The sequence below is a fragment of the Colletotrichum costaricense genome (assembly GCF_030867565.1).
Source record: "Colletotrichum costaricense strain IMI 309622 chromosome Unknown Scaffold_6.1, whole genome shotgun sequence".
Lineage (NCBI taxonomy): Eukaryota > Fungi > Ascomycota > Sordariomycetes > Glomerellales > Glomerellaceae > Colletotrichum > Colletotrichum costaricense.
The window spans coordinates 865,719-888,795 of NW_026848235.1; the positions used below are offsets into that span (position 1 = coordinate 865,719).

The window sequence follows — 23,077 nt, forward strand, 5'->3', positions numbered from 1 at the left end:
CATCAGTGGTATCTCTCGCAAACATCATGCAGCTTCATGCGCACCGGCGGGGCAGTGGCGTCTATCTCGACCGAAACGACAACGTATAATCCAGATTAAATCCATGCCAAAACATGAGAAAAGGGTATTTGTGAGCGCAACCGATCACCTCTTCACGAGAGCCTGCTGTTCCATGACATACAGCTCTCTCACAACGCGGGCCATGGTGATCCGCTGTGTCGGCGCGGGTATCAACATATCGGAAACAAGCCGCTCAAGCTTGTCGCGCGGGTACAGCTTCTCCCTCGCCACCGCAACCTCGCTCAGCCATCTGTACATCTGATCCACAGCAGGGCAAGGCTGAGCGTGGCCCCTCTGCTGCGGGTTCGGCGGGGGCGGAGGTCGATTCACGTCGGCAATCATCCAGTACAGCGCCGTCTGCTTAGCCTGCTTCCGCGAGCGTGCGTCCGGGAAGGGAATCTTGCCGAGGACGTAGAGCATCGTCACGCCGAGCGCCCAGACATCCGAAGGCGGGCCGCGGAGCTTCTTGCCGATGAACTCGGGCGGGATGTAGTACGGCGTCCCTCCCGTCGTCACGGGCCCGCTGGTGTGCGTCGACAGGCCGAAGTCACAAAGCACGGCGCCGCGGGAGGGCGAGTAGAGGATGTTGGCGGGCTTGATATCGTTGTGGACGAGGTTCTTGCTGTGCAGGTAGTGCAGTGCGCCGCTGATGTCGCGCGCGATGGCAAAGGCGTCAGTGCGGTCGCCGAGGAAGCTGTGGTCTAGCTGGGAGCGCCAGACGCCCTTTGCACTGAGGTCCTTTGCGTCGACGTGTTCCATGTAGAGAGAGAGGTAGCGGGCGTCGCCGCCGTAGAGCTTGACGATGGACTCGTGGCGGAGGTCGTCTTGAGACTGGTACTCGCGGAGCCACATGTCGGCCTGACGGATCACGTTACGCTCGTTGTTGTCCTGGGGCTTCGAGGCGGTGTTGGCGTTTGCGTTGGCAGTGCGGGTCTTCAGGACTTTGACAGTGACGATGCCGTCTGGAACGTTGGAGTGCTCTGCAGTGAAGACGGAGGAGAGGGCGGTGGAGGCGATTTGGTCGCGCTTGGAGACTGTGTACTCGTCGATCTCGCAGCCGCCGGGGATGACGACCGTCTCGTCCTGTTGCATGTCCAGAAGGGCGTGGCCGTTTGTCGCCACAAGTTCTCTGCCTTTAGCTTCTGTGGGCAAGGGGAATACGAGTGGTTGTGCTTGTGGTCTGAGGAACATGATGACGCCGTCTTCCTTTTCCTTCTTCACTATGCCGGCCTCCTCCGTCGTGCGAGCCTTCTTCTCGGACCGTGGCTCACCATCATCGGCGGTGAATGACCGCTTACCAGAGGCGTTGAGGGCATCTGAGTTTGAGCTTGAGGGGAGTTCGTCTTTGAGGTCCGAGTCGGCATGTTTGAAGTAGGCGGGCCGCTTCTCCAGGATCCTAAAGTCGAGCACTTCAACATCGCGAACGTTTATCCTCCATGTTCCTGGTGACAGCGCCTTGGGGGCTCCCGGATTGACCCCCCAGCTGGCGCAAGAACCTGGACCGTCGGATATCCTCGTCAATGAAATGGGCACCTCGGATCTGTTCAGAAGGATCTGGTTATCGCTCGTCGGATCATAGTAAAGCTCACACCACAGCGGTGGGCGTGGCGTGTTGTCGTCCAACCGCTCCGGCGGAATACGCACGGAGAACTTTATGTCCCGGGACGTCTGGGAGACGGCGAGCACCTTGTGCTGAGGTTCCTGCTCAGAAGCAACCTCGGCGCGGAGAGCGAGCCACTGGCAGTTGTAGTTACCCGGGCTCACCGAGCGGCTCCGAGTAAGGGGTCGAACGAGGATGCGGATGCCCTGCTTGTGGTGGTGCTCCTCAACACGGAGCTTGTCTAGCGGCACGGGGTCGCCCGAGATGAGGTCAAAGGGTTCCTCTACGCGAATGTTTCTCATGCGGGCATCGATTTCAGATTGAGAGAACGGTTCTGTCTTTTCTTCCGACGGCTCCTCCGAGCCGCGGATCCGGCGGTCTCCCATCAAGCGAGGGAAGGGATGACGATGTTGCCTAGCCCCCGTGGCCCATGCGCGGTTTGATTTGCGATGGCGGCTCGGCAGCTACGGATACCTTACGGGAAGATGGACTCTGGAACCACGCCAGGCACTCCGGACAGCGGGTCGTGGGGTGAGAGGTGTAAGTCGTCGTTGTCGTCGCAGTGGCAATGAGGTGAGTGAGTCTGGCCGGGATGGGTTGGCCTGGACACGTAAGTTTGGTGTGAGGTAAGATGTTGTCTATCCTGGTATGGCCAGGCAGACAGGCGAGTTGAGTGAGAGTGAGATGGTGCGCGGCAGGGTGAGCGTGGTCAGATCTTTTGCGATGGGCAGGGTTCAGAGCGCAGCGGTCTGTAGGTTGGCCGAGGCGTGATTTATGAATGAGGAAAGGGGAAAAGAAACAGGAGGAGAGAAACAGTTTCTCTGCCAGGTACAGATGCAGGAACAGCCCGGCATTAATGAGCCTCCTGAGCACTGCTAACAAGCTGTTCTGTCGGGGTGTTGGAGAAGGGCAGACGGACAGAACTCGACGTCAGATGAACAAATGGACAGATGAGCCCAATGTCAACTGAAGAGCAGACGACGGCGGGGAACGGGATAAACGGGGAGTGAACGGGGTTGAGCTGACTTGAGCTGACGGGGGGAGGGACCTTGGGACCTTATGGGAGGGCCTGCTGATGGAGTCTCAGCCTCAAGTAGTTTATCGGCCGACCAGCAGGGCAAAGATACTAATTGTAAGATTACGCTGCTCTAGCAGCAGCTTGGGTGTTTGAGTGAGATTCTCTCAGTGTCAGCACATTCAGCGATATCTTTGTGTGTGGCCGCAACTAAGGACGAAACACACTCACTGAGTACGGAAATAATTTTGGAACGCGCGCATATCCCTAGGTTTTGAAGAGTCATCGAACCCTGTGGAACGAGACTGGTGCCTAGGGCCGGTTGGCCTTGGTCTTGGAGAAGATGTGAGGGGAAGAGGAAAATCGACTGAAATGATGGGCTGGCCGGGCTGCAGGGCTTCCAACCAGGCATGGCGCTGGAGGCCCAGAGGGGAGAGATCGTTCCCATTTGAGATCTGACCCAGCATCAGCCCTGGTCAACAGAGGGGCAGAGGTATCCCAGCGGCAGACCTATTGTGGGAAGTGACATTAGCTTCATCGAACGAAAGCCTTCAGCGCTTCGTCGCTCATCAAGCCAAACCGGAACGTCGACTATCTCTCAGCCACAACAGCGCCTCTCATTCAACGGTCCGAACGGCGCACACTGAGGAGGATCGATCACTGTGAGTGAGACGATGGTCTGCAGGTCTCGCAGTGCCCGCCAGGCCCCTGACAGTTGACCATAACCTGACGCAATGAGGATGAACGGGATAAAGTCACTTGACCTGTCCGTATTCACGCGTCAAGGCGAATGAGTTGAGAACTGGAGAAACAGAGACAGCGGCCCGGCCGTGACTGGGACAGGTGCGGAAGAGGTTTCTTATGAGGAAGCAGTTTGTCGGGAGATCCGGACTGAGGTGTCAGACTGACTGAAGACAGGTCGCAAGCCATGATAGTATTGAATATCGCAAGTCGGGATGAGACAATGACACTGCGAAATGAGTGGGTTTCGATGAATCTTGATGAGTCGAAATGTGCCTCGGGTGAGTGAGAACGGCCAACAATGAGCGAGTCACTCGGTGATTGGCTGTGGAAGCGAGGCTTGATGACTGAGCCATCCTGTTGGACTTCTGTCGCCACCTCTTGTCATCTCCGCCCAACCAACTCTTCTTCCTTTTCCATCATCCTCCCGCTGTTGCGGAAGCAGGCTGCCTGTCGCCACCGAAATGGAAATTGACAACTCAACTGAAAGACTCACATTCACGCTCCGAGCCAGACGGAGAGTGCGGGAAAAGTGAGTGAGTGAGTGAGAGCAGAGCCTGGCTGTGGTTCACTGCCTGCGCCCGGGCCAACCCAGAATATCGTCTCGTGGCTTGCGTGAGTGGACCCGCTCAGACGCTTGCAGCCTTAGTAAGCGTTTCCATTGGTTCTGACTGAAGATACCATGCTACTCTGCATCATTCCTTCTTCTACCATTGGCTCGCTAGAGTGGCGGAGTCTGAGAAGGCCAGGACAGCCCTGCCCTCGTGTTCCGATTTTGTCGGACACAGCAGGGATACCCCCCTAGTCGTAGGGCCTCCTGTCGGCGCTAGTGCTGCTTGGTGTGCCGCTAGCGTCTCCGGGTCCCTTGCACTTTCCCGTCATCTTTGCAATTCTCTCCGGCCACACGTGACTTTTGGCGATGTTTTGAATCGGCGTGAAGTTCGTCCGACTCTGGCTTCACGCACATTGCGTCCGGGCACCCCCCCGACCAACTCATTCCCGCTCTCCTCGGTGTCCCCACGCCCTGAAACCGTCCATCCTCATCACCAACGAGCCCATCAACAACCCCGACATTCACCTTTCGCTCCTCACGGACACCTGAATATTCACAATGGATACCCTTTGCAGTTGCATCTAAATGTTCTTCATGTCGTCACTAAAAAACAACCATTTCTTCCATCGAGAAAACCGAAGCCACCGGCCTCACCAGCCACCCTTCATTCCCTTCCTCCGAACCGCCTGAACCGACTCTTCTCTCCACTCCGACTCCCTCTACTACCAATCGACAACTACTTCTCGTCGCCGACTATCCTCTTCAGTACAGTCTTGCCCTAACATGGACGAACCGGGTTGTTCTTGGCCTTTCTGGAAGTTTGGGATGAAGAGAGAGGATCTCTCCACCAAACTGCAAGACCAGTACAACACGATTCCCTCCAGCATCCAGGACCCCGACGCCTTTCACAATGATGTCTGCGAGATCTCCCACATCGCCGACACCGCCGACGAGTTCCATCGCCTCATGGCTGACCGCAAGGAACAACGCTTGAAGGAACTCAACATGTCTCTTGATCTCGCTGCTGTCGAGATCATTGCGAACCCCAAGCTCGTCGGCACGGCGCAGTGGTCGTACGCTCTGCAGCTCTTCAGAACACGCTCGCTCGACTCCCTGGTGCGACTGTTCTCAAGCTACCTCCCCGACGACTATTCATGCGCGCAAGGCTACTATGCATCTTCCACCGGTACCTCCTTCAGTGATCGATGCAGCTCTCGCACCGCGAGCACCAACCTCAGCAGCCTCGACGACGGTCCCTGTTTCTTTCACGATGATGATGACGACAAGCCCATTATGACGCATGAGCCTTTTCACATTTCTACCTCTATCTCTTCCGCCATCACCACAGATCTCCCTCTGTCTCCTCGCTCCATGACGATGCACTCCGATACCTCTGTGTCGTCCCCAATCGACCATGATCACGACCACAGCTACCACCACAACCTCACGCCCGCGCGAACATTATCCTTTTCTGGATCCGAGTCCGGCCGACTCGAAGAGAGGCGGCTTCAGTGTCTCGATGATGAAGACGACGACGAGGAAGAAGATACCTCACAGTCTGAAGATCCTGATTCTCTGACGACGTCGGTCTCTGATCTAGAAGAGCACCGTTTGACGCGTGAATCTACCGTGGAGGAGGAGCAATCTAGCGAATACACCGACAGCGCCATTGAAGAGGACGACTGCGAAGAAGAGTTCCCGACAACCCAGCTTCCCTTCGACCTCTACGACGACGTGATGGAGTCTTCAGAAACACCAACACCCAAACCAGAAACAACAACGACGGCGTCTTACCTTGACAGCAAATCTCCTTTCCGTTCGATACCCCAATCTTTCCGCGCATCCTCACCAAAGATACCCCATCTCCTACGCCGTCGTGATGCCAGCCCCGCAAAGGGCATTAGCAGTAGTAGTATCAGTAGGAGGACTCCCGAAGAATCAGCGTGCCGTATTCAGAAGCCGCAGCCCGACGCCGCACGCGTCCGGGCCTTGGCGGCAAGGGATCGTAGAAGAGGCTTGGACTAGCATGCAGGGCGGCCGGGGACGGCGGGCGCTGTATATATGTCCATCAAGTGTACATACAATTGTATCATGAGTTCTAATCCGTTTTCTCAGTTACCTGACCTGCTTCACCCTTCGCTTGTGCGAACGTGCGCGCGCGTACCCAGTTATAAGCGATCATTCTGTCTTCCCGTTTACATGAATCGGTCTGCAGACACGTTTGTTCCATGATAAATATGACTTTCCGTCAGCGCATGGCCTCAAATAACTAATGTTCCAGGGATACGCGTGTTTAAGAAAGACAACAATGTAAGAAACACAACGAAGAAACCACCGCGTGCACGCATCGAAAACGTCGATTCCACACCCGTTTATCTGATCCGTTAAGCATTTCGCGCGACAACGTGATGTCGGTGTCGTGACGGTCTCGGTTTCTCGGTAAGTTCACGTCTTGGGTACAGCCCAACCCGTCTGACAGTGTCAGGTGGCTTGCTTGTATCTTTGCCTTGGGTTGGTGGTGTCGAGTGACCTTGCCTACCCGCCCGACTAGTGTCTAACTCACCTTACCCTTCCTTGCTTTACCTTGCCACGTTTTTATTCCTGCCCTTGCCTTGGAAATATGACGTCATTAGAGAAAGAAGCTCTTGTCTCTATGTATCTGTTGTGGTTTATTTTTGGGTCGGAGTTAGGTGTTGATCATGTGCTTGTTCTTTACGAAGTCGTAGAGGCCGGGTTCCCGGTGAGGCTGTTCCTAGCTGCCTGGCAAGTACTAAGTAAGTAGGCAGGGTGCGTGGTTCGTCCTCGAGTTGCGAATCATCCTACGATAGGTAGAACGCGTACTCACCGCTGAGATTTTATTGCCTTGTGGATTTTCAAGACTTGTCGTCTATGTTCATATCTCATCGTGTTTAATAAGTACTTTACCTTATTCAAGAGAGATGGTACTCCAACTCAAACGAGCCTCCAACAAATGTGCGGGCTCACTTGCTATAGTTCACGGTGTCTCAACTCATGCTGACGTGCTTTCGTATGAGAAAACCCCGCGTAGCTTTGTACCTCCCAAGCATAGCTCCTGTGAGAATTGGAAAGGGCGGGAAATGTAGCCCAGCAATACCTGTGACTCTCGTCAGCCTCTTCCTTTGACTGGAAAATACAGGTTATTGATCGGACTAGTTTTGTGTCGCTAGAGACTGAGTTGCCGACATACTTTGAGCTGGCATTTCAGGGCCATGCAGCGGGAAGTATTACTAATGATTACTCATTAAAAGCTCTGAGATATTAAAGACATTTTTCGTGTGTCTAGAGAAGCACTTAACTCCCTCGGTCAGTGCATATACGTGTCTTCAATCACGCCAATATAGCAGGTAAAGCATGGATATCGGGGAGCCTGTTGTAAAACTACTATCAACTCTTTGCTTGTCATCCCGAGAAACTAGCTGTGACTGGCGCCCGGCCTTGGCAATATCCGAAAGCACGACACACGCCGCGGGATGTCCGCGCTCGTTACCACGAGCAGTAAGGTTGAAACTCACCGGAAACCATCCGCGATGGTGCCCGGGGGACTCTCCACAGCACCACCGGCCACGGAGCGGGGTCTTGATAATCGGCGGCCTCATATGAAGAGAAACGCCGTCGGGACGGGTCCAAGTGCCTCGCACCGATCTTGAAAGTCCCCCACCCCTCGACTCCCCAACAACTTTCGCATCCCACCAGGGGTTTCACTCCACCTCACTTAAGCTTGAACTCTCATGCTTAACAACAAACCTTACCCCCATGGTGAGCTGGTTGCCTTCTCGGCTCTTGCTTCTCACAACCCGATAGCTTATTGAAGTTAAGGCCTAGCACATGCTTGACGGTAATCAAAGGAAGTTGCCGAGAGGGTGGAAGGGAATGTTTAAGTCCGAATCCAACCTGGAGCGATAAGTACTGCCATGTGAGAAAGTTGTTGAGGGGAAGAGGAAATGCACTCAAGATCTTGTCACCTCAGCCCATTCTCATCCCAGCATCTGCACACACGAAGCCGCGCTGGGCTACCAATGGTATCCTGGCCGGATCAGTATTCTTCCCCGACCAGGAGCAAGATCTGACGAGCCGCATGGCCGTCGGACTTTAGCTTCGTGATGGAATAGACCTAATTTTGCCTTTGTGAGTAGGATTTGGTTCCGCCTATCTTTTTCAGTCTTTAATCTTGTTTCGGAAAGTGGGAGCTATCATCTGTTTCTAACGGTAGGGTTTCCATTATACATGTAAAGTCATCTCAAATGCGTAATCACCTTCAGCTTCGCTCTCGGTACCGCAGAACACCTCAGAATGATGCATAAAAATGCTCAACGGCACGGACGAAGAGTTATATAAAATGTTGCCCTTTGAACCAGTCTTATCACGAGAGCTTGCGCGCTTTCCTACTTGCCACTGTACATCTATCAAAGACACTCGAACTGAATTTCATTCCGACTGCAGTCCGATGCATCAAATTGGGCGCCATCAGCATGGCATCCTACACTCACTCAAGCAAGGGAACACCCGGCCAATCCAAACTCTTCCTCAACCCCGCGGCCCTGAGCCCCGCGGGAGACAGGGCTAACCACACCACGTTCTGGCGAAACCCCAAGGTCGGGAACATCTACCGTAACACCGAGTACATCACTGCTCCGATTACGCAGCCGCTGCTGAACTATTGCGGTCTGACAGAGAACAAGTTTGCTTCGCTCACTGAGCCTATCGAGGTGCTTGATATGTGCTGCGGTGCAGGCGTTGTCTCGGCCTGCATTCAGGAGATGCTGAAGTCAACAGGGCAAGGTGGGAAGGGGCTTGTGAGATTGACTTGCTCTGATTCTAGTGGTGGTCAGATTGAACATGTCAGGGGCCGAGTTGGGAAGGACGGCTGGACGGATACGACGGTGGTCCAGGCGGATATGGCGGTATGTGACAGGCTCCCTCCCAATATGGGTAGTTTAGAGTCTCTTTGTACAGGGATGGTTGATGTAACAATGGATTCTTTACTGACTACATCAGAGCTTACCATTTGAGTCGAACAGCTTTGACTTCATAGTCGTTGGCATGGCGTTGATGGTTGTCGCTGAACCCTACGCGGGCCTAGCAGGTAGGTGCGCCGCCAGCGTCCACTGTCAAAGGATACAAAACTGTCAAGGAGAAACATCGTTCTCTGGCCTGTCACTGATTGATTAGTAGAACTGTACCGCGTTCTCAAGCCAGGCGGCCGTATCGCGAGTTCTACATGGGCAACGGAAGGTAAGGTCTACGATACCCGCGATGCCGTCGCAAAACTTAGCGTCCCCGGGCAGCAACCAGTGCCATGGCCGCAGAAGTCATGCCATCTGACCGGACTTTGGTCACCTGGCGCATGGGATGATCCCTATTTCGCGGCTGCCATGTACAATGCTTCGGGACTGACTGAGATTGACTCGGAAACTCTGGCCAAGCCTATCACTTTCAGAGATCCTGAGCAATTTTGTATTGTTTTTCAGGCGCTGCTTACGGGTACCGTTGAGAGATACTGGTCTGAGGAGCAAAAGGAAAAGTTAAGGCACAAGTTGAAGCCTGTCATTGTTGAGTATTTGGGGAAAAAGCACGGCGGAGGGCCGTTTGAGATTGAGAGGTCTATTGTACTCGTTAGCGGGACGAAGGCAAAAGTGTGAATCCTTTGATATGGCAGTTAGGATAGATGAGAGATTCGGTGTAACATAGTCTAACCTGCCTGTGCTACCTTAGTTGCAGTGAGATCCATGCGAAAGCTCCAAAGCAGGCTACTACTTTCCGAATGATTTGAGTCGTTGACTAGTAAAATTGGAAACTTCCCTGTCCCGCTAGATGTTCAAATTGGACGAGCATACGTGGATGGCAAAGTTTATGGTAACATATTATCAGGAAGTTCGCAGATCTCGAGGCAAAATGGGTTCAGACAGAAGTCTTATTAGTAGGCCATGGACAAAGCCAGTGGAACTGATGTTGAGAGACGCTGACGACCTCTGGACTAGAGAACTTCATTCCAGCGTAGGAGTGAGAGTACGAGAAGAAACTTGTGCCGATTCTGAAGATTGGTAAGGTGGTTTGAAGGCAACGATAGTGGGTATGCCCTGATTGACTACGGATCTGGAATATGGTCATCACGTCCCAAAACGACAGGTAGTCTTGCAAGCAAAAATGGCTCCCAATACTCAGGCAAGCGCTACGGAAGAATGAACTTTTCAAAGCCAACACAGTCGTCTGAGCAGCTAATGAATTATTATCGAGCCCAATGATACAATGATCGCGGCTTCGGCAGCTATCTACGCCCGAGTGAAGTTACCGACGCCGATGCTGAGATCTCGGGTACGCTCGCAATACCTGCAGCGATCGATGCCTTGTCCTAGGTGCCAAGCACCTCTTACGTGTCTCTCAGCTGATTCCTCTCCAAATATCGTTACGGCGATATGTTGAGTCAAGGCAAAACTGGAATATTTCCGTAGTCTGGTTTCATCCTGGTGGGCGCTAGCGTTTCTGACTCTGTATGTTTTATGATTAAAGCTTCAACGGAAGCTCTAAAGGCGCTGAGTGGACAGTGCACTCGAGCGAAGAGACCGTGGCTCAGGCCTGAAGAGCAACCACTACCGAATCAACGCGCGCTAAGGGAAAGTTTAATCGAACGTACATGCGAACGATACCCTTTGGTTAGAACCACTGTATCTGGGCCTCTGAGATATCGCGAGTAAGTTGGGCGAGGTTCTTTGAAAACATGAAGAGGTCATCAGCATCACTGACTTGGACTCTGGAGAATGGTCTACATAAGACTTAAAGTGCCCCTGCCTTGGTTTAGAAGTCGTACCCGAACGTTCCCATCTCCATATTCCCACCAGTTTTCAGTTGACCGTCACTTGACGCAAATTTGACAAACCTATCCGATACACGAAATTGAAGCAAGGCAACAATGCGGCTTCAAGCCCTACTACTTGCTAGCACGATCGCTCTTGGAAGCGTCGGAGCCCTAGGACTGAGTCTTCCTAGGAATTCAGCATTCGCCCTGGCAGCACTGGTATGGGTCCTTTATGAGCTACCTACTGCAAATAATTCACCGCCGTGATCCGTCCAAATCGTGCTAATCAACCTTGATTAGGCCCCTAGTGTTGCCTTTGCGTCTCCCGCAAAACTTCTGACGCGAGCAGCAATGAGTCCTCGCGAAGAGGGTTTGAAACTTGAGGATCGTGCGAATCGGGGACCGCCCGGTTGTGGGCGTGATCCAGCCACCTGCCAAAGAGACTAGGCCTCGCGATGATTCAACGGCTGGATCTACGACCTCCGAGGTCGACGAGTGAGTGACAGATCTACGAATCGGTCAAAGTGAAACGGTTGAATATATCATGGAGGCACACGAATAGACTATCATTACAGAACATCGCCACTCTTGAATGCTGAGATTGCCTCTTTTCCTCAATGTTTAAGAAGAAAAAAAAAAAAGAAACGAGTGTAAAAAAGATGAGAAGTCTAGGATCACGATGTTGACTTTCGTAAACGACTCCACTGGAATTGCCCTTGTTTGGAACGTCGATGTTCCAAGAATGGCTGCCTGCTGTCGTGACTGCACGCGAATAGGAGCCAATGGAAGCCCACATGTGCTCTCACTGGGCTTTCGAGATATATTGAGGTACTCCAAGAGCTTCCTGCCAATCATTCACAAATATTTGTCATCGCCTGGTCATTTAATGTTAATTAGAAGTGCCGAAGCATGATGGCCATGCGATTGGCTTGGAAACCTCCATCAGGTTGGTCCCATGAAGGCGCAGCACACAAGGCGAACCCAGAGGCAGACTGCCGTAGAGCCTGACTTTACCCCTCGTCCTTCCCACAAAATTTCGTAAATCTTCCTATAGCAAGATCCTCCCTCTCGTTGGCATTCCCTCGAAAGTTTATCTTCTTTTCTCCTGCGTGTCGTCTCAGGGCATGGCTGAATTCTTTGGAGTTGCCGCTGGAGTGGCTGGTTTTGTGTCCCTCATGGTACAGATTGGTGAGGGCGTCAGCAAATTGCGAGCTATCCACGACAATGCGGGCAAGGCTGCGACCGATATCAGCACCCTTATCCGAGAACTGGATCTCTTGACACATGTTATGCAGGATATAATTGTGCATGCTTCTAATCGCAATGATTCTGTGGTTCAACATTGTCAAGCGGATTGCGACCAAGTTGTTCGGGATTTGAAGTCTCTGATCGCGAAGATACCTCCAACATCAAAAAGTACTGTAAAGGCCAACGCGCTTAAGTTCCTTGCTTTTCGAGATTGGAACGAAAACGTGATGGCTTTGCAGCGAAGTATTCAAGGGGCGAAGATCAATATGATTTTGTGCGTGTCATAATCCTTTGGAGATACTTCTGCCGCCTTTCAATCACTAACAGAGTGTCAATGTCAGGATCACGACGTATAGAAACTCGAACCAGCTTAAAGAGTTAACCTTGGTCAGCCAACTTCACACCTTGCCGCCGACAGGAAATCCTCCTGAAGAGTCAGCCTCAGAGCTGGCTCCGGCTTCTGCTTCGGACTTATCCCAATCTCCAACCGCCTCCGTTGGCATAGTGCCAAGAAGAGAGAAATTGAGGGCCAAACATAGAGGAAATTGCCTTTTGAGACCATGCTCTTGTGTTTGCCATCGCACGAACAGGACAACACATCGGTTCTGGGCTCTAGAGTATACTCCTTGGGGCGCTTTGCAGCAGAGCTGCGACCTGGAGACCTGCAACACGACAAGATACGGAGCTTCAGTGAGGCTTGCGTTCTCGCAGTTTGGCATTAGATGGGCAGCAGTGCTTGAGGTCTATACTATCACATCCGCAGGCAGGTTCTCACTTCGTCCGAATCTCGAAATGGAGCAAATAGTGCCGTACACGTCTCCAGGTTTCGAGATTATATGGAGGTGCCAGACGTACAGCATTGGATTCGAAGAGGCTAGCGAAAGCCTGAGACAGCTCTACAGAGCAGACCCGCAAGGTTTCAGCCGCCACGTGAATCCAGGTGGGAAGTCCTATATCGAGGTGGGTTTGCCAAAGCTTCATTTACGGCCATATTCTGACAGATGATGATGATAGGAGATTTTGAGGTATCCGTGGGCAAGGGGAAATGATCAGACTCAATGGGAACTACTGATACTCTTCATGCAAGAGTTCGAAATGACCAAAGGGACTGACAGCGTGCCGTAGGTCAAACTCGTAAACTGGGAGCATGTGAAATGGCTAAGGTCATTGATTCGTCATTACAGGTTTCTTGTGCAATGCGCGCAGTGAATTGGCGAAGGCCCCCACTTGTACTTGCTGGAACTCCTTCTCGATTTGGGTTACGATGTCTCCGGAGTTGTTGGGGATTTTCAAGACTGGCCAGCGCTGTCATCGCCGAACTGGATCTCAGAAGCAATTACCCCAGACCCTTTCTTCATCGAATATTTCAAGATAGTGTGCACACACAACCAAGGTTAGTTCAGTCCTCAGCCTAAAGCATCTCACTGATTTCTGTACTCGAGAGGAATAGCGAGGAAAACGAAATGGCCCCTAACGTGTGATACGCAGGATTCGCTGGAATGACACCACTCCACGAGGCTATACTGATCGAGTCGACACAAACAGTAGCCAGATGGATATCTAAGTCTAAGAAAGACGAAAAGAACAGCCTCGGGCAGACACCCCTTCACCTGGCTGTTTCGGATCCTCAACGATTGAAAGCACTCATTGACTCGGGACATGATGTTAACATGACTGACATCCATGGCATCACACCCCTGATGTACGCTGCTGCGGTAAACCAGGATGAATCCGTCACCCTTTTGATTGAAGCTGGGGCCTGCATCAACGCAGGTGATAACAAGTATGGGCGTACTTTTCTACACTACGCCGCCGTGCGTGGACATTGGAAGTTGATCTTCAGGTTCCTAGTTCGCCTGGAAGGCTTTGCCGACAATTGGATTGTGGAGGGCTGGGCCGAAAGCGCTGTCTTGTTGTATCACGTCGAATATCCCAACCTTGGCAATCTTGAAATGCGCGAGGTTTTTCTCGGGCAGCTCTTGATGAAGTGTCGTACAGCCAACTTGACCTTTGATGATGTGACTTCTGGCATTAAAGACAATTGTCTGCTACATTACAACACCGGAATCACGGACTTCGAGGCTTTGATGGAGCAAGGGTTCAGGCTATTCAACCATATGAATAGCAAAGGCCAAACCCCTCTGATGGTAGCCGCTGAATTGGGCGAACCTGATCTGGTCAGAAAGCTTGTTGAAGTCGGAGCTGACGTCAATCTCAAAGACTTGCATCATAGAACAGCTCTACACTTCGCTCTTGGTAGAATGGAGAAGAGCCGAGGCTACGGCTTCTGGATTGCTATGGAGACTTTGCGGATACTGCTGGCCGGAGGCGCGAATGTCTTCACTATAGATGGCTGCAGATGCCCCTGTTCATCCTTTGGCCGTCTCTCGGTTATTGACTTGCTGAATTCTTCCAGACATTGGTGGCAAGAGATATGGGAGAAGCCTCCAATCGCGGCGATGGAGCTTCTGTGCCTCACAGTGGAATATAGAGGAGCACAAGAAGGAAAAGACTTGCTGCTTTCTTTCATTCGGTGGGAGAAGCATGAGGAGCTTGGAATGTCCCATCTTTGCTTCCAGCGTCATTCAGCGGATGGCCTCTATGGCTTTGTTGCTTCATCTCGTCCACTCTGCCTGCAGGCTGAAGAAGTCGACGACATACTCGACGAAGAGTCAGAGTTTCTTGCCATTTTGGAAACTGAGATGGAAGAATCAAGTGCCAAGGACTTTGAGCACCTACTTAAGGACTGGCTCAAGCAGATGAAGAGCAGACTTGATAAAGAGGTTGAGGAAAAAAGCAGATCAGATGCGAAATGTGTGAAAGGGCAGGCGGAAGTCAAGGTATGCTGAACTCTACCCCCAATGTGACGTCGTGCACCAATACTCATGTATTACCGAACAGCATGGCTACCAGGTGGATTATAAACGCGATTGCTTCTACCACAACTTGGTCGTAGACGTAGACTGGCCAGATCCTACACGAGCAATCAGATCTTCTCTGGCTATGTACATCGCTTGGATCGAGCATGAATACGATCATGGGGCCACTGCACGCTTGGCTGGACCATTCCACAAGGACTGGTACTCTACTAGGACCTCAATGGTTCACAAGTTTATCGAAGTCTTCTGCATACCGACAGCAGAGATTGCACACGCTTTGAAGCGCTCGGATGCGACTATCGAGGAAGAACGGTATGGACATGTCAATATTGAGCTGATCATAGAACACTTTCTTCGGCCTGCTTCAAAGTACTAATGGATTGACGATCGTCTTGGAAAGCAACATACATTCCCGACCCACGAGCTGGCAGAAGTGTTTCCCTTTGAGAGGATCAATCTTTACAACTTTCGCTCATTTTCGGTCCCTTTTGTGAAGTCTGTAACTTGGAAAAAAAATGGGTTGTTTGGGTCGAAGAAGATCTGGATAGTACTTTTGGTACTTAGGTACTGTGGTAAATAAGGCGTAATTGCTGGCCGGCAATTACGGTTCCGTTTTTGTACGACAGGTACCATGTCGCAGCAATACTCAGATTCTTCCAAGGCCATCGTCAACTACAGAACGGGAGACGGTTTTGATGACAGTAGCTGTCTTGGAGATGCCCTATTGTGCCCAACCGCACAGCAAAGAGGTGTAGCCACACATGATTTGCCGAACTCTGATAGCGTGGTTGGCCTCCTGCATTTGCCTTGTCGCTGCATCAAGGATACGCTGAGATTTTCACCTGGCTTTTCACTGGTCGTCCTGAGATTACCCCTCTTCAAGCAGCGCGAGAAGGTGTCTGCTGTTTACTACGTATAATTAGCTTACAATTCTCGCTCAGGATCATGTGCGTCCCTCAACTATCGCCACTCCGCTGTGGCTTAAATAAAATACCCTACATCGGCCAGTCGTCCAGCGTTCAACCCTCCCTCGGTCCTACCCCAGCAGTCATTAATAATCTGAGCGAATTTTACGATGGCGAGTTGGTTGGAAGTCAGAACGCGAGCGGCGGCACCATCGCCAGCCGTAAGGTGCCGATTTGATCTCAAAGGATGTTGCCGCTCAGGGTCTGACTGCCCATTCGTCCATGAAGGGCCCAGAAAGTCGCCTGCATCCGGAAAGGCCGATGCGGTCCTATCGCCAGTGATCTGCAAGTTCTTTGCAAAGGGCTTCTGCTCCAGAGGCGATGAATGCGCCTTCCCTCACATCTATCAAACCGTGCCGTCTGGCCCATCTCACGAGTCTGCGCTGAGAGGCGTGGAGCCCACTGGATCAGTAGCGGAAGACTCCCGCTCCAAGATCCCCTGCGTCTTCTTTGCAAAGGGAAATTGTAGAAGTGGCGTCAAGTGCGCATTTTCTCACGATAATGTCCCAAGAGAAGCAGCATCAGCAGCAAGTGAAGTTGCGGTATGTGGAACCTTAGACTCATCAAGCGACCGAAGATGGGTGCTGATTTCCTGCTTCTAGCTGCCCGAACCGCAAGAGAAGTGCACACGTGAGCTACTAGGTGCCTGGGTAAACTTTGGCCCAGGCGCATCTGTCGAGAAGCTATCGCTCTTCTCCGACTTTTCTTCCGCCAGCATTCTCAACCTACCCGCTCAAAGCGATGTTGCAGCAGTATCACGACTCCTGAGTCGATCGGGGTTCGACATTCCAAGTCTCGCCATTCGCGCAAGACCTCAAGGCATAGGGGGCTTGATGTGTGCTATCATCCGGGCAGAAGACCCTGACTTTGCACAATCACTCTACGAAAAGTTCAAGAATCCTAAGATCCAAGAAATATCCGGAATACCAGGATTGAAGGTCGAAGTGCACAAGCCTCTCAACCTTTATACAAACAAGGGGTTCACCCACAGGGTAAATCGCAAGAAAGTCATCTGCTCCTGGCACAAACCAAAGCAACTGGCTTGCTTGACCTTTGGTTCCGAGTCTGCAGAGAGTGAAGTCCGCAGTAAATTTGGAATTGGAATATTTACTGTGCTGGGAGCGAAGGTTTCTTGTGCACCAAGGTCGAACGCGCTACATCACCGACAGGGGAGCAACTTGGGAATGCCATATTCAGCCAATTCGTCACCGAAGTTGAGACTATACGTTCCACCACAAGCTACGAAGGACGACATTCTCAGCATGATTCCTCAGAGACAGCGACCCACAAGTGTAAAACTTGAGGGACTGCAGGACCTGGACAATACCAAGAGTGAGGTCGACTTGGTTGAAGCTCTACTCGTGGGCATTGGACCATTGGAGACGAGACTCAAGGCGGATGCAGACACCGTTGGCAAACGAGTCAAGGCGATGGCTCGTTTCTCGGACGAGGCAGACGCTATGACTGCGGTTAGGTTGCTTAATTCTAAGCCCTTGCCATTCAACAAGGACGACAGACTCAGCATCAGTAGAGTTCATTCTGCAACCTACAAGATCGCGGATCATATCTTCAGCGCGGTTCTTCTAGACTTCGAGAAAGCTGCTCAGACTTTCCGCTCGATAAGAGTCAACTTTAAAAGATTTCCACCGGCAAATGGCTACGTCACACTGAGACTCGAGAGTGAAAGGGGAGTTGATCTCGCGGCAGCTGAGACTCACACAGACAAGCTACTCGAAGGACGCTTAGTATACGATGCTGGAGGTAAGAAGCCCCTCTGGAGTCCATCTTTCAATAATAAATCACTGGCGAATCGACGGCTTCGACCCATCGAGGGACAGCATAAAGTGGCGTTTCAGTGCGCTCCGTCCAAAGCCGAGATCCACGTCTTCGGCTCACCCGAAGCCTCGCAGAGAGCTTGCGATGCATTGCTACAGTCTTTCAGCGACAACCCTTCCACAATCCACTATGTACCGTTGACCTCTGAGAGTCTGCACTGGGCCATCAGGGGAGGATTCAAGGCTATCTGCGAAATCCTGGGTGAGGAAGCTGTATCCCTCAACATTCTTGAGACACCCAAAAGGTTGGAGATCATCGGTCCGCGAGCTTCTTTTGACACGGCTATGGATATCTTGGCCAAAGGACGTTTACCTCAGGAGCATGAGACAACCGCAGTAGCAGAGGAATGCTGTCCGGTTTGTTGGACAACGGCTGAGACCCCACTGAAAGTCAAATGTGGACATGTGTACTGCCGTGACTGTTTCGAAAACTTCTGTCAATCGACCGTTGGTAACGGAGAATCGGGCATCCGCTGTCTGGCCGACGAGGGCGCTTGTAATGCCTTGTTCTCACTCCAGGAGCTTCAAGACTCCCTGTCATCGGTCACCTTCGAAGAGCTTCTTGCTTCCGCGGTGACGAGTCATGTCAAAAGTCGCCCGGATGAGTTTCGCTGGTGTCCAACCCCAGACTGCCAAGCCATATACAGACCGACATTGCAAGGACCGTCAAAAGTCTTCAGCTGCCGAGGGTGCTCAAAGACCATTTGCGCATCATGTAACGTCGACCACCGCGGCAAGACCTGTGCCGAACACAAATACGTCACATCAGGAGCAGCGGCAGATGCTGATAGGAAGTTCGACAAACTCAAGAAGAAGCTAGGAATAAAAGATTGTCCTAGATGCAAAACTTCGATTCAAAAGTCGGACGGCTGCAACCACATGACTTGCGGCGCTTGCAAAGCACACATCTGCTGGGTTTGTCTGGAAGCTTTCAATGATTCGAAGCCTTGCTATGATCACATGAACAAAGCACATGGAGGAATCTTCCCAGATGATGCGCTATACGAAACATGAAATCGAGACGAGAAGGGAGGCCTCAGATCAAAAGCGAATTGAGTAATTTGTCGCGTACGCGGGAATTTTTCTTCACGAATATGTCAAGCATTTGAGATAGAATTACTGCCATAGACTGTCCTTTTCTGTGTTGGTAATCTAGCCTTTTCCTATCCAAGACAGGATGAAATCACTACAGTGACTTATTCGTTTTGAGTAGGCTTTTACAACAGGAACTCACGTCATTGAGCACGTCAAGCAAGACCAAAAACATGCCAAGAATCGCTTTGTGTATTGATATTTTCTAGCCTCACTATTGCTCACTTCTCAGGTAAACATGTAGTTCGTGAGGTCCTTGTCGAACGTCCACGGAGCATTTAGCAGACGGGGACGTTGATGACCTGGCCGACCTGGAGGCTCTCGGGAACGACACCGGGGTTGGCACCAGTCAGGGAGTCGGTGGTGATGCCGAGGCTCTGGGCGACAACGAAGAAGGTGTCACCAGACTTGATGGTGTAGGTGGCAGCGCCGCCGGTAACGCAGGTAGCGGTGCCGGAAGGCTTGATGCAGGAGGTGTTGTCGGGCACGCAGACGTCGACGGGGACAAGGAGGACCTGGCCAGCGTAGATGACGTTGGGGTCGGCGAGCTTGTTCTGCCACGCGATGTCGCAGATACCAGAGTTGTAGCGCTGGGCGATGATGGTCAAGGTCTGGCCGGCCTTGACGGTGGTCTTGTGGAAGTTGCCGAGCTTGCCGCAGGTGGCGGAGGGAGCGGCGGCAGCAGTGGTGGAGGTGGCAGTCTAGAAGGTTGTGTTAGCGCTGGTGTCTTTTCAAGTCGAGACTAGCTCGGTAGATTACTTACGGGAAGAGCAGCAGCGAAGCTGGCAGCAGCGGCGATGACGGTGAAGATGGAGAACTGCATTTTGGCGGTTGAAGTTGATTAGGTAAGAGATTATTGGTGATTATTCGTGTTAGAAAGAATGGACAGACTTAGAAAGTCAAAGTGGTGGACAGGCTTGTGAAAGAGTGACAGAGTGGGTTGGTGAGAGCAGGACAGAACAGACAGACGGGAAGCGATGATCACGGCCTAAATACAAGTTCACCTAAAGCACTGGGACAGAATACGAACGGTTGCACGGTTGACGAATAACACCCGAAAATGCCGAGTCCCAACCAGATGGCACGAACACACAGATGGTTTCATCAATTAAGATTTCTCACTGTTCGCCGGTTCCCGAGTTCATCGCATGTAGGAAATGAGCTTCATTCTCACTTGTGGGGGCCATTGTCCTGTGGCTAATCACCGCGAACCTTAGCTTGGGGAATTGGCTTTTGACTTGACTGAACTCTGACTCTCAAAGCCTTACCCCTGTAAGGCGGACTGAACATGTGCACCCAGCGAGTCATTCGTCACGATGTGAGAAAGTTAATTATACAACATTGTGATTATGAGCTTCAATCTGTATTTGATTTCAATGCTGAGAAACGACTGTATCACCACTGAATCGACCATTTGGCTATCCCACCGCGCATCAATGGATGTGGAAAATATGTTGCTGATCGACTGAATGGTTGAAGCTATTATATGGACACAATATCTCGGACTTTGTAAGCGGCGCGGGTGGCTCGACTTGCCACGTTGTTCATCCCCACGCCGACCCACTGCGTTGTTGAAATTATCAGCGAGTACAAGAGTCTTCTTCTAGCAGGGGCCACATCATATTGATTTGCTACACGGTTTGTCCGGCTTGCTTGAGATGAACGGGCTGACGACCTTGCTTCATTGAGTCCCTGACTCGGCGGCAAAAGGCTTGTTCTTTCCCGCGCGCGCTAGGACTGTGAGTGTGAGCACTAGTCGCCTCGAGCGGTGACCGGAATTTGACGAGAGTAGGTGCGTTGCGAACAGTCGACTTGCGAGCTGTTACAAATTCAACCCGGCTGGAATTACAGCCGGCTCGGTTCTCACAGAGCAAGGCTTAGTAGTCTTAAACTTCATGTCACTGTCCGCGCGGCGCGCGGTGCGGGCCCCGGTCAATATTATTCGGCGCTAGCTCCCATTTTGCCTGAAGAATCGGTGACTTTATTGCTCCTGATAGTGGAGAGGAAGACGAGGCGAGCTTGGGGCACGACTTTGAATTTCTGCCCTGGGCATCTAACCGGCAGAAAGACGGCTTCTTTCTCTCCTAGCCTAAAAGAACAAAGTTGGACGGCAACGCCGATGTCGCGCAACTGCTCATGCGCTTCGAGATGAGAATTGGGTTAGCAGAGCGACCGGACAACGCAACGAATGGTGCAAAACTGGCAACTCTCCACGGTAACAATCATTGCCGGGATCTGGCAGACGATGGCGCTTAGAGGATGTATTTCGGACTTCAGTTGCCTTCTATAATCACCTTCTATGAGCAAGAAGCGTCAGGTTCAGACCACACGCCTTGGCTATAACGTCCTTCTGCGGCGCGAGGTCAGAGAGACATAGAAAATGCGGTGAGATTGTCAGGGGTTGACCCGTCAATTTCAAGACGGAAAGTTTCGGACCAGAGTATAATATCTATGGGTATTGTGGCTCTTTCAAAAGAACTTGGCTACATTAGCATCGGTCTGGCTAGAGAGCAGTGCATTGTGCACGAGATGACTCTTAATGGCCTAAGAAATTAACCGTGATGTTTTTGACTGCAGCGTACATGCACCATATCCTTATGAGGCTGAAAGGTCGCAACAGCCCAAGCCCTACACATAGTTGCTGTATGGTTGTATGGAAGTCTTGGGGTAAGAGTCTGGGGTAGACATACTCAGCTCTTGGCAACCGCCAAGTTTAGTGCCATCAGTGTTACCCTGTGATTAACAGCAATCTTCATCGACAGGGCACTCGAAACTCGACCATCAAACTCCTCCATTGATGAGCAGGTTCCTCTTGGTGACATGGAGGAATCATCTTCCAGGTGCGAAGACCTTCGCCGGGGTAGCTGATGCAAATTTAGAAGAAAGATCTTCGCTTCGGGCTCTCTGATTTATTCTAAGTCTACGATATCGTGCCTTTTATCATCACGCAAAATCCGTGATATGCTAGAAGACATCTGCCCTGTCCCATACATTTCTAAGCCACCCCGTTCGATACTGCAAAAGAGACCCCTTCAGAAGCTGAACGCGATCTTGATCCCAGTACAAGAAGCCAAGCTGCCTCCATGCTTCAACGGTGGCTTTCACCCGATCCAACCGCGTGCTGTCTATACCCACGTGGTCTGGTGAATTTTGCAGCAACTCTGAGCCCCATCGGCGGCAATCTAAACCAGCGTGCGCGTCGACCCAAGCGAAAGGAGGGTCTGTTTTCAAGTCGCCAGTGGTGATTGCCGGTAGCCTTCTTTCGTAACCGTATATCACATCTCGCAGCCGTCTAATCTCATATTCATGGGACAAGAGCGTGTGGAGGGTCAGGTCCAGCTGTGAGGAAACCACTGGGAAGTACTCCAAAATATAGTTACTGGGTACTTGGTGACCTCCCCTGAGAATTTGATGATCCGAAAGGCACTTTAACTGTGTCAAAGAAGCCGCAAAGATCTTGATTGTTTCTTGGCTCGTGGTGAGTGCACGGCTTAGTATCTGTCGGAATACCGTAATATCGTAGAAAACATGTGTATTTTGCGGGTCCAACTCATCTGAGGCATCAAGCGAGACGAAGAATTGATGTAGTTTGCCTGCAAAGTCGTGAATTCCAGCGATTTGCTCTATCTGGCAAGGCGTGAAGCATTGATTCAAAATTGCCCGTACTTCCATCGTTGTCTCTTCACTTACGCGGTCGCGACAAACTTGTGTAAGCAATTGATACCGCAAGCACGCAAGCACGAGCCGGTCTTCTTCATCTTTCGTGAGTGGCTTGGCTGCCTCTGAGTCCAAGGTCCATAATTGCTGTCGCTGAACTTTTGTATACAGAGTGACAAAGTCCCGAGCTATAAAGTCGCATCGCGTAGCCTCGATCAAATGATCAGCAGATATGGATGATATGTCTGCTGTGCCTGCGTCGAGGTCATCCCGAAATATCGCATATAGCTTGGTGGCGCTCACCACCTCCCATACATGATTGTTGCCAGACTGACCAGCTCTTGGGATAACTGCAAGAGCCACAGCATCTTTGAGGACAGCAGCAGCATCGCGGTGAACAATATGTCGGATGACGCGCCGACGTTCCGCTATGAAGAATCTCCGCAGCGACGAAGACGCATTGACAAGCGTATTTAAATCGCTCAAAGATTCGAGGAAAGAAATGATGCCCAATAGTATATCTGCAGGCAGATTTTCGAGCGCACTTGGTGGTGGAGAGTTGATCATGTTGCCGAAATTGCGTTGAGTATTTGCAGAGGCCAAGTCGCATGTAACTTT

General features: G+C 51.6%; 7 protein-coding genes across 7 annotated transcripts; 4 read left to right on the top strand and 3 right to left on the bottom strand.

Annotated features, from left to right (window-relative positions):
- Nucleotides 1-144: 144 nt before the first annotated feature.
- Nucleotides 145-2,046, bottom strand: CCOS01_06502 (uncharacterized protein; the record flags this gene model as incomplete). Its single annotated transcript, XM_060454670.1, has 1 exon — nucleotides 145-2,046. The coding sequence occupies one exon, from the start codon at nucleotides 2,044-2,046 to the stop codon at nucleotides 145-147; it is 1,902 nt and encodes a 633-aa protein (XP_060314370.1).
- Nucleotides 2,047-4,752: 2,706 nt separating this feature from the next.
- CCOS01_06503 (uncharacterized protein) lies at nucleotides 4,753-5,994 on the top strand (the record flags this gene model as incomplete). Its single annotated transcript, XM_060454671.1, has 1 exon — nucleotides 4,753-5,994. One exon carries the CDS (start codon nucleotides 4,753-4,755, stop codon nucleotides 5,992-5,994), a length of 1,242 nt encoding a protein of 413 aa, XP_060314371.1.
- A 2,465-nt stretch (nucleotides 5,995-8,459) lies between these two features.
- CCOS01_06504 (uncharacterized protein) lies at nucleotides 8,460-9,629 on the top strand (the record flags this gene model as incomplete). Its single annotated transcript, XM_060454672.1, has 3 exons — nucleotides 8,460-8,891; nucleotides 8,986-9,073; nucleotides 9,163-9,629. 3 exons carry the CDS (start codon nucleotides 8,460-8,462, stop codon nucleotides 9,627-9,629), a joined length of 987 nt encoding a protein of 328 aa, XP_060314372.1.
- Nucleotides 9,630-10,897: 1,268 nt separating this feature from the next.
- Nucleotides 10,898-11,230, top strand: CCOS01_06505 (uncharacterized protein; the record flags this gene model as incomplete). Its single annotated transcript, XM_060454673.1, has 2 exons — nucleotides 10,898-11,002; nucleotides 11,084-11,230. 2 exons carry the CDS (start codon nucleotides 10,898-10,900, stop codon nucleotides 11,228-11,230), a joined length of 252 nt encoding a protein of 83 aa, XP_060314373.1.
- Nucleotides 11,231-13,701: 2,471 nt separating this feature from the next.
- CCOS01_06506 (uncharacterized protein) lies at nucleotides 13,702-18,724 on the top strand (the record flags this gene model as incomplete). Its single annotated transcript, XM_060454674.1, has 5 exons — nucleotides 13,702-14,871; nucleotides 14,933-15,222; nucleotides 15,852-16,036; nucleotides 16,104-16,417; nucleotides 16,478-18,724. 5 exons carry the CDS (start codon nucleotides 13,702-13,704, stop codon nucleotides 18,722-18,724), a joined length of 4,206 nt encoding a protein of 1,401 aa, XP_060314374.1.
- A 356-nt stretch (nucleotides 18,725-19,080) lies between these two features.
- Nucleotides 19,081-19,625, bottom strand: CCOS01_06507 (intracellular hyphae protein 1; the record flags this gene model as incomplete). Its single annotated transcript, XM_060454675.1, has 2 exons — nucleotides 19,081-19,503; nucleotides 19,566-19,625. The coding sequence occupies 2 exons, from the start codon at nucleotides 19,623-19,625 to the stop codon at nucleotides 19,081-19,083; spliced, it is 483 nt and encodes a 160-aa protein (XP_060314375.1).
- Nucleotides 19,626-21,766: 2,141 nt separating this feature from the next.
- On the bottom strand, nucleotides 21,767-23,026 carry CCOS01_06508 (uncharacterized protein; the record flags this gene model as incomplete). The annotated part of the gene is made up of 2 exons (XM_060454676.1): nucleotides 21,767-22,429; nucleotides 22,493-23,026. The coding sequence occupies 2 exons, from the start codon at nucleotides 23,024-23,026 to the stop codon at nucleotides 21,767-21,769; spliced, it is 1,197 nt and encodes a 398-aa protein (XP_060314376.1).
- Nucleotides 23,027-23,077: the final 51 nt, after the last annotated feature.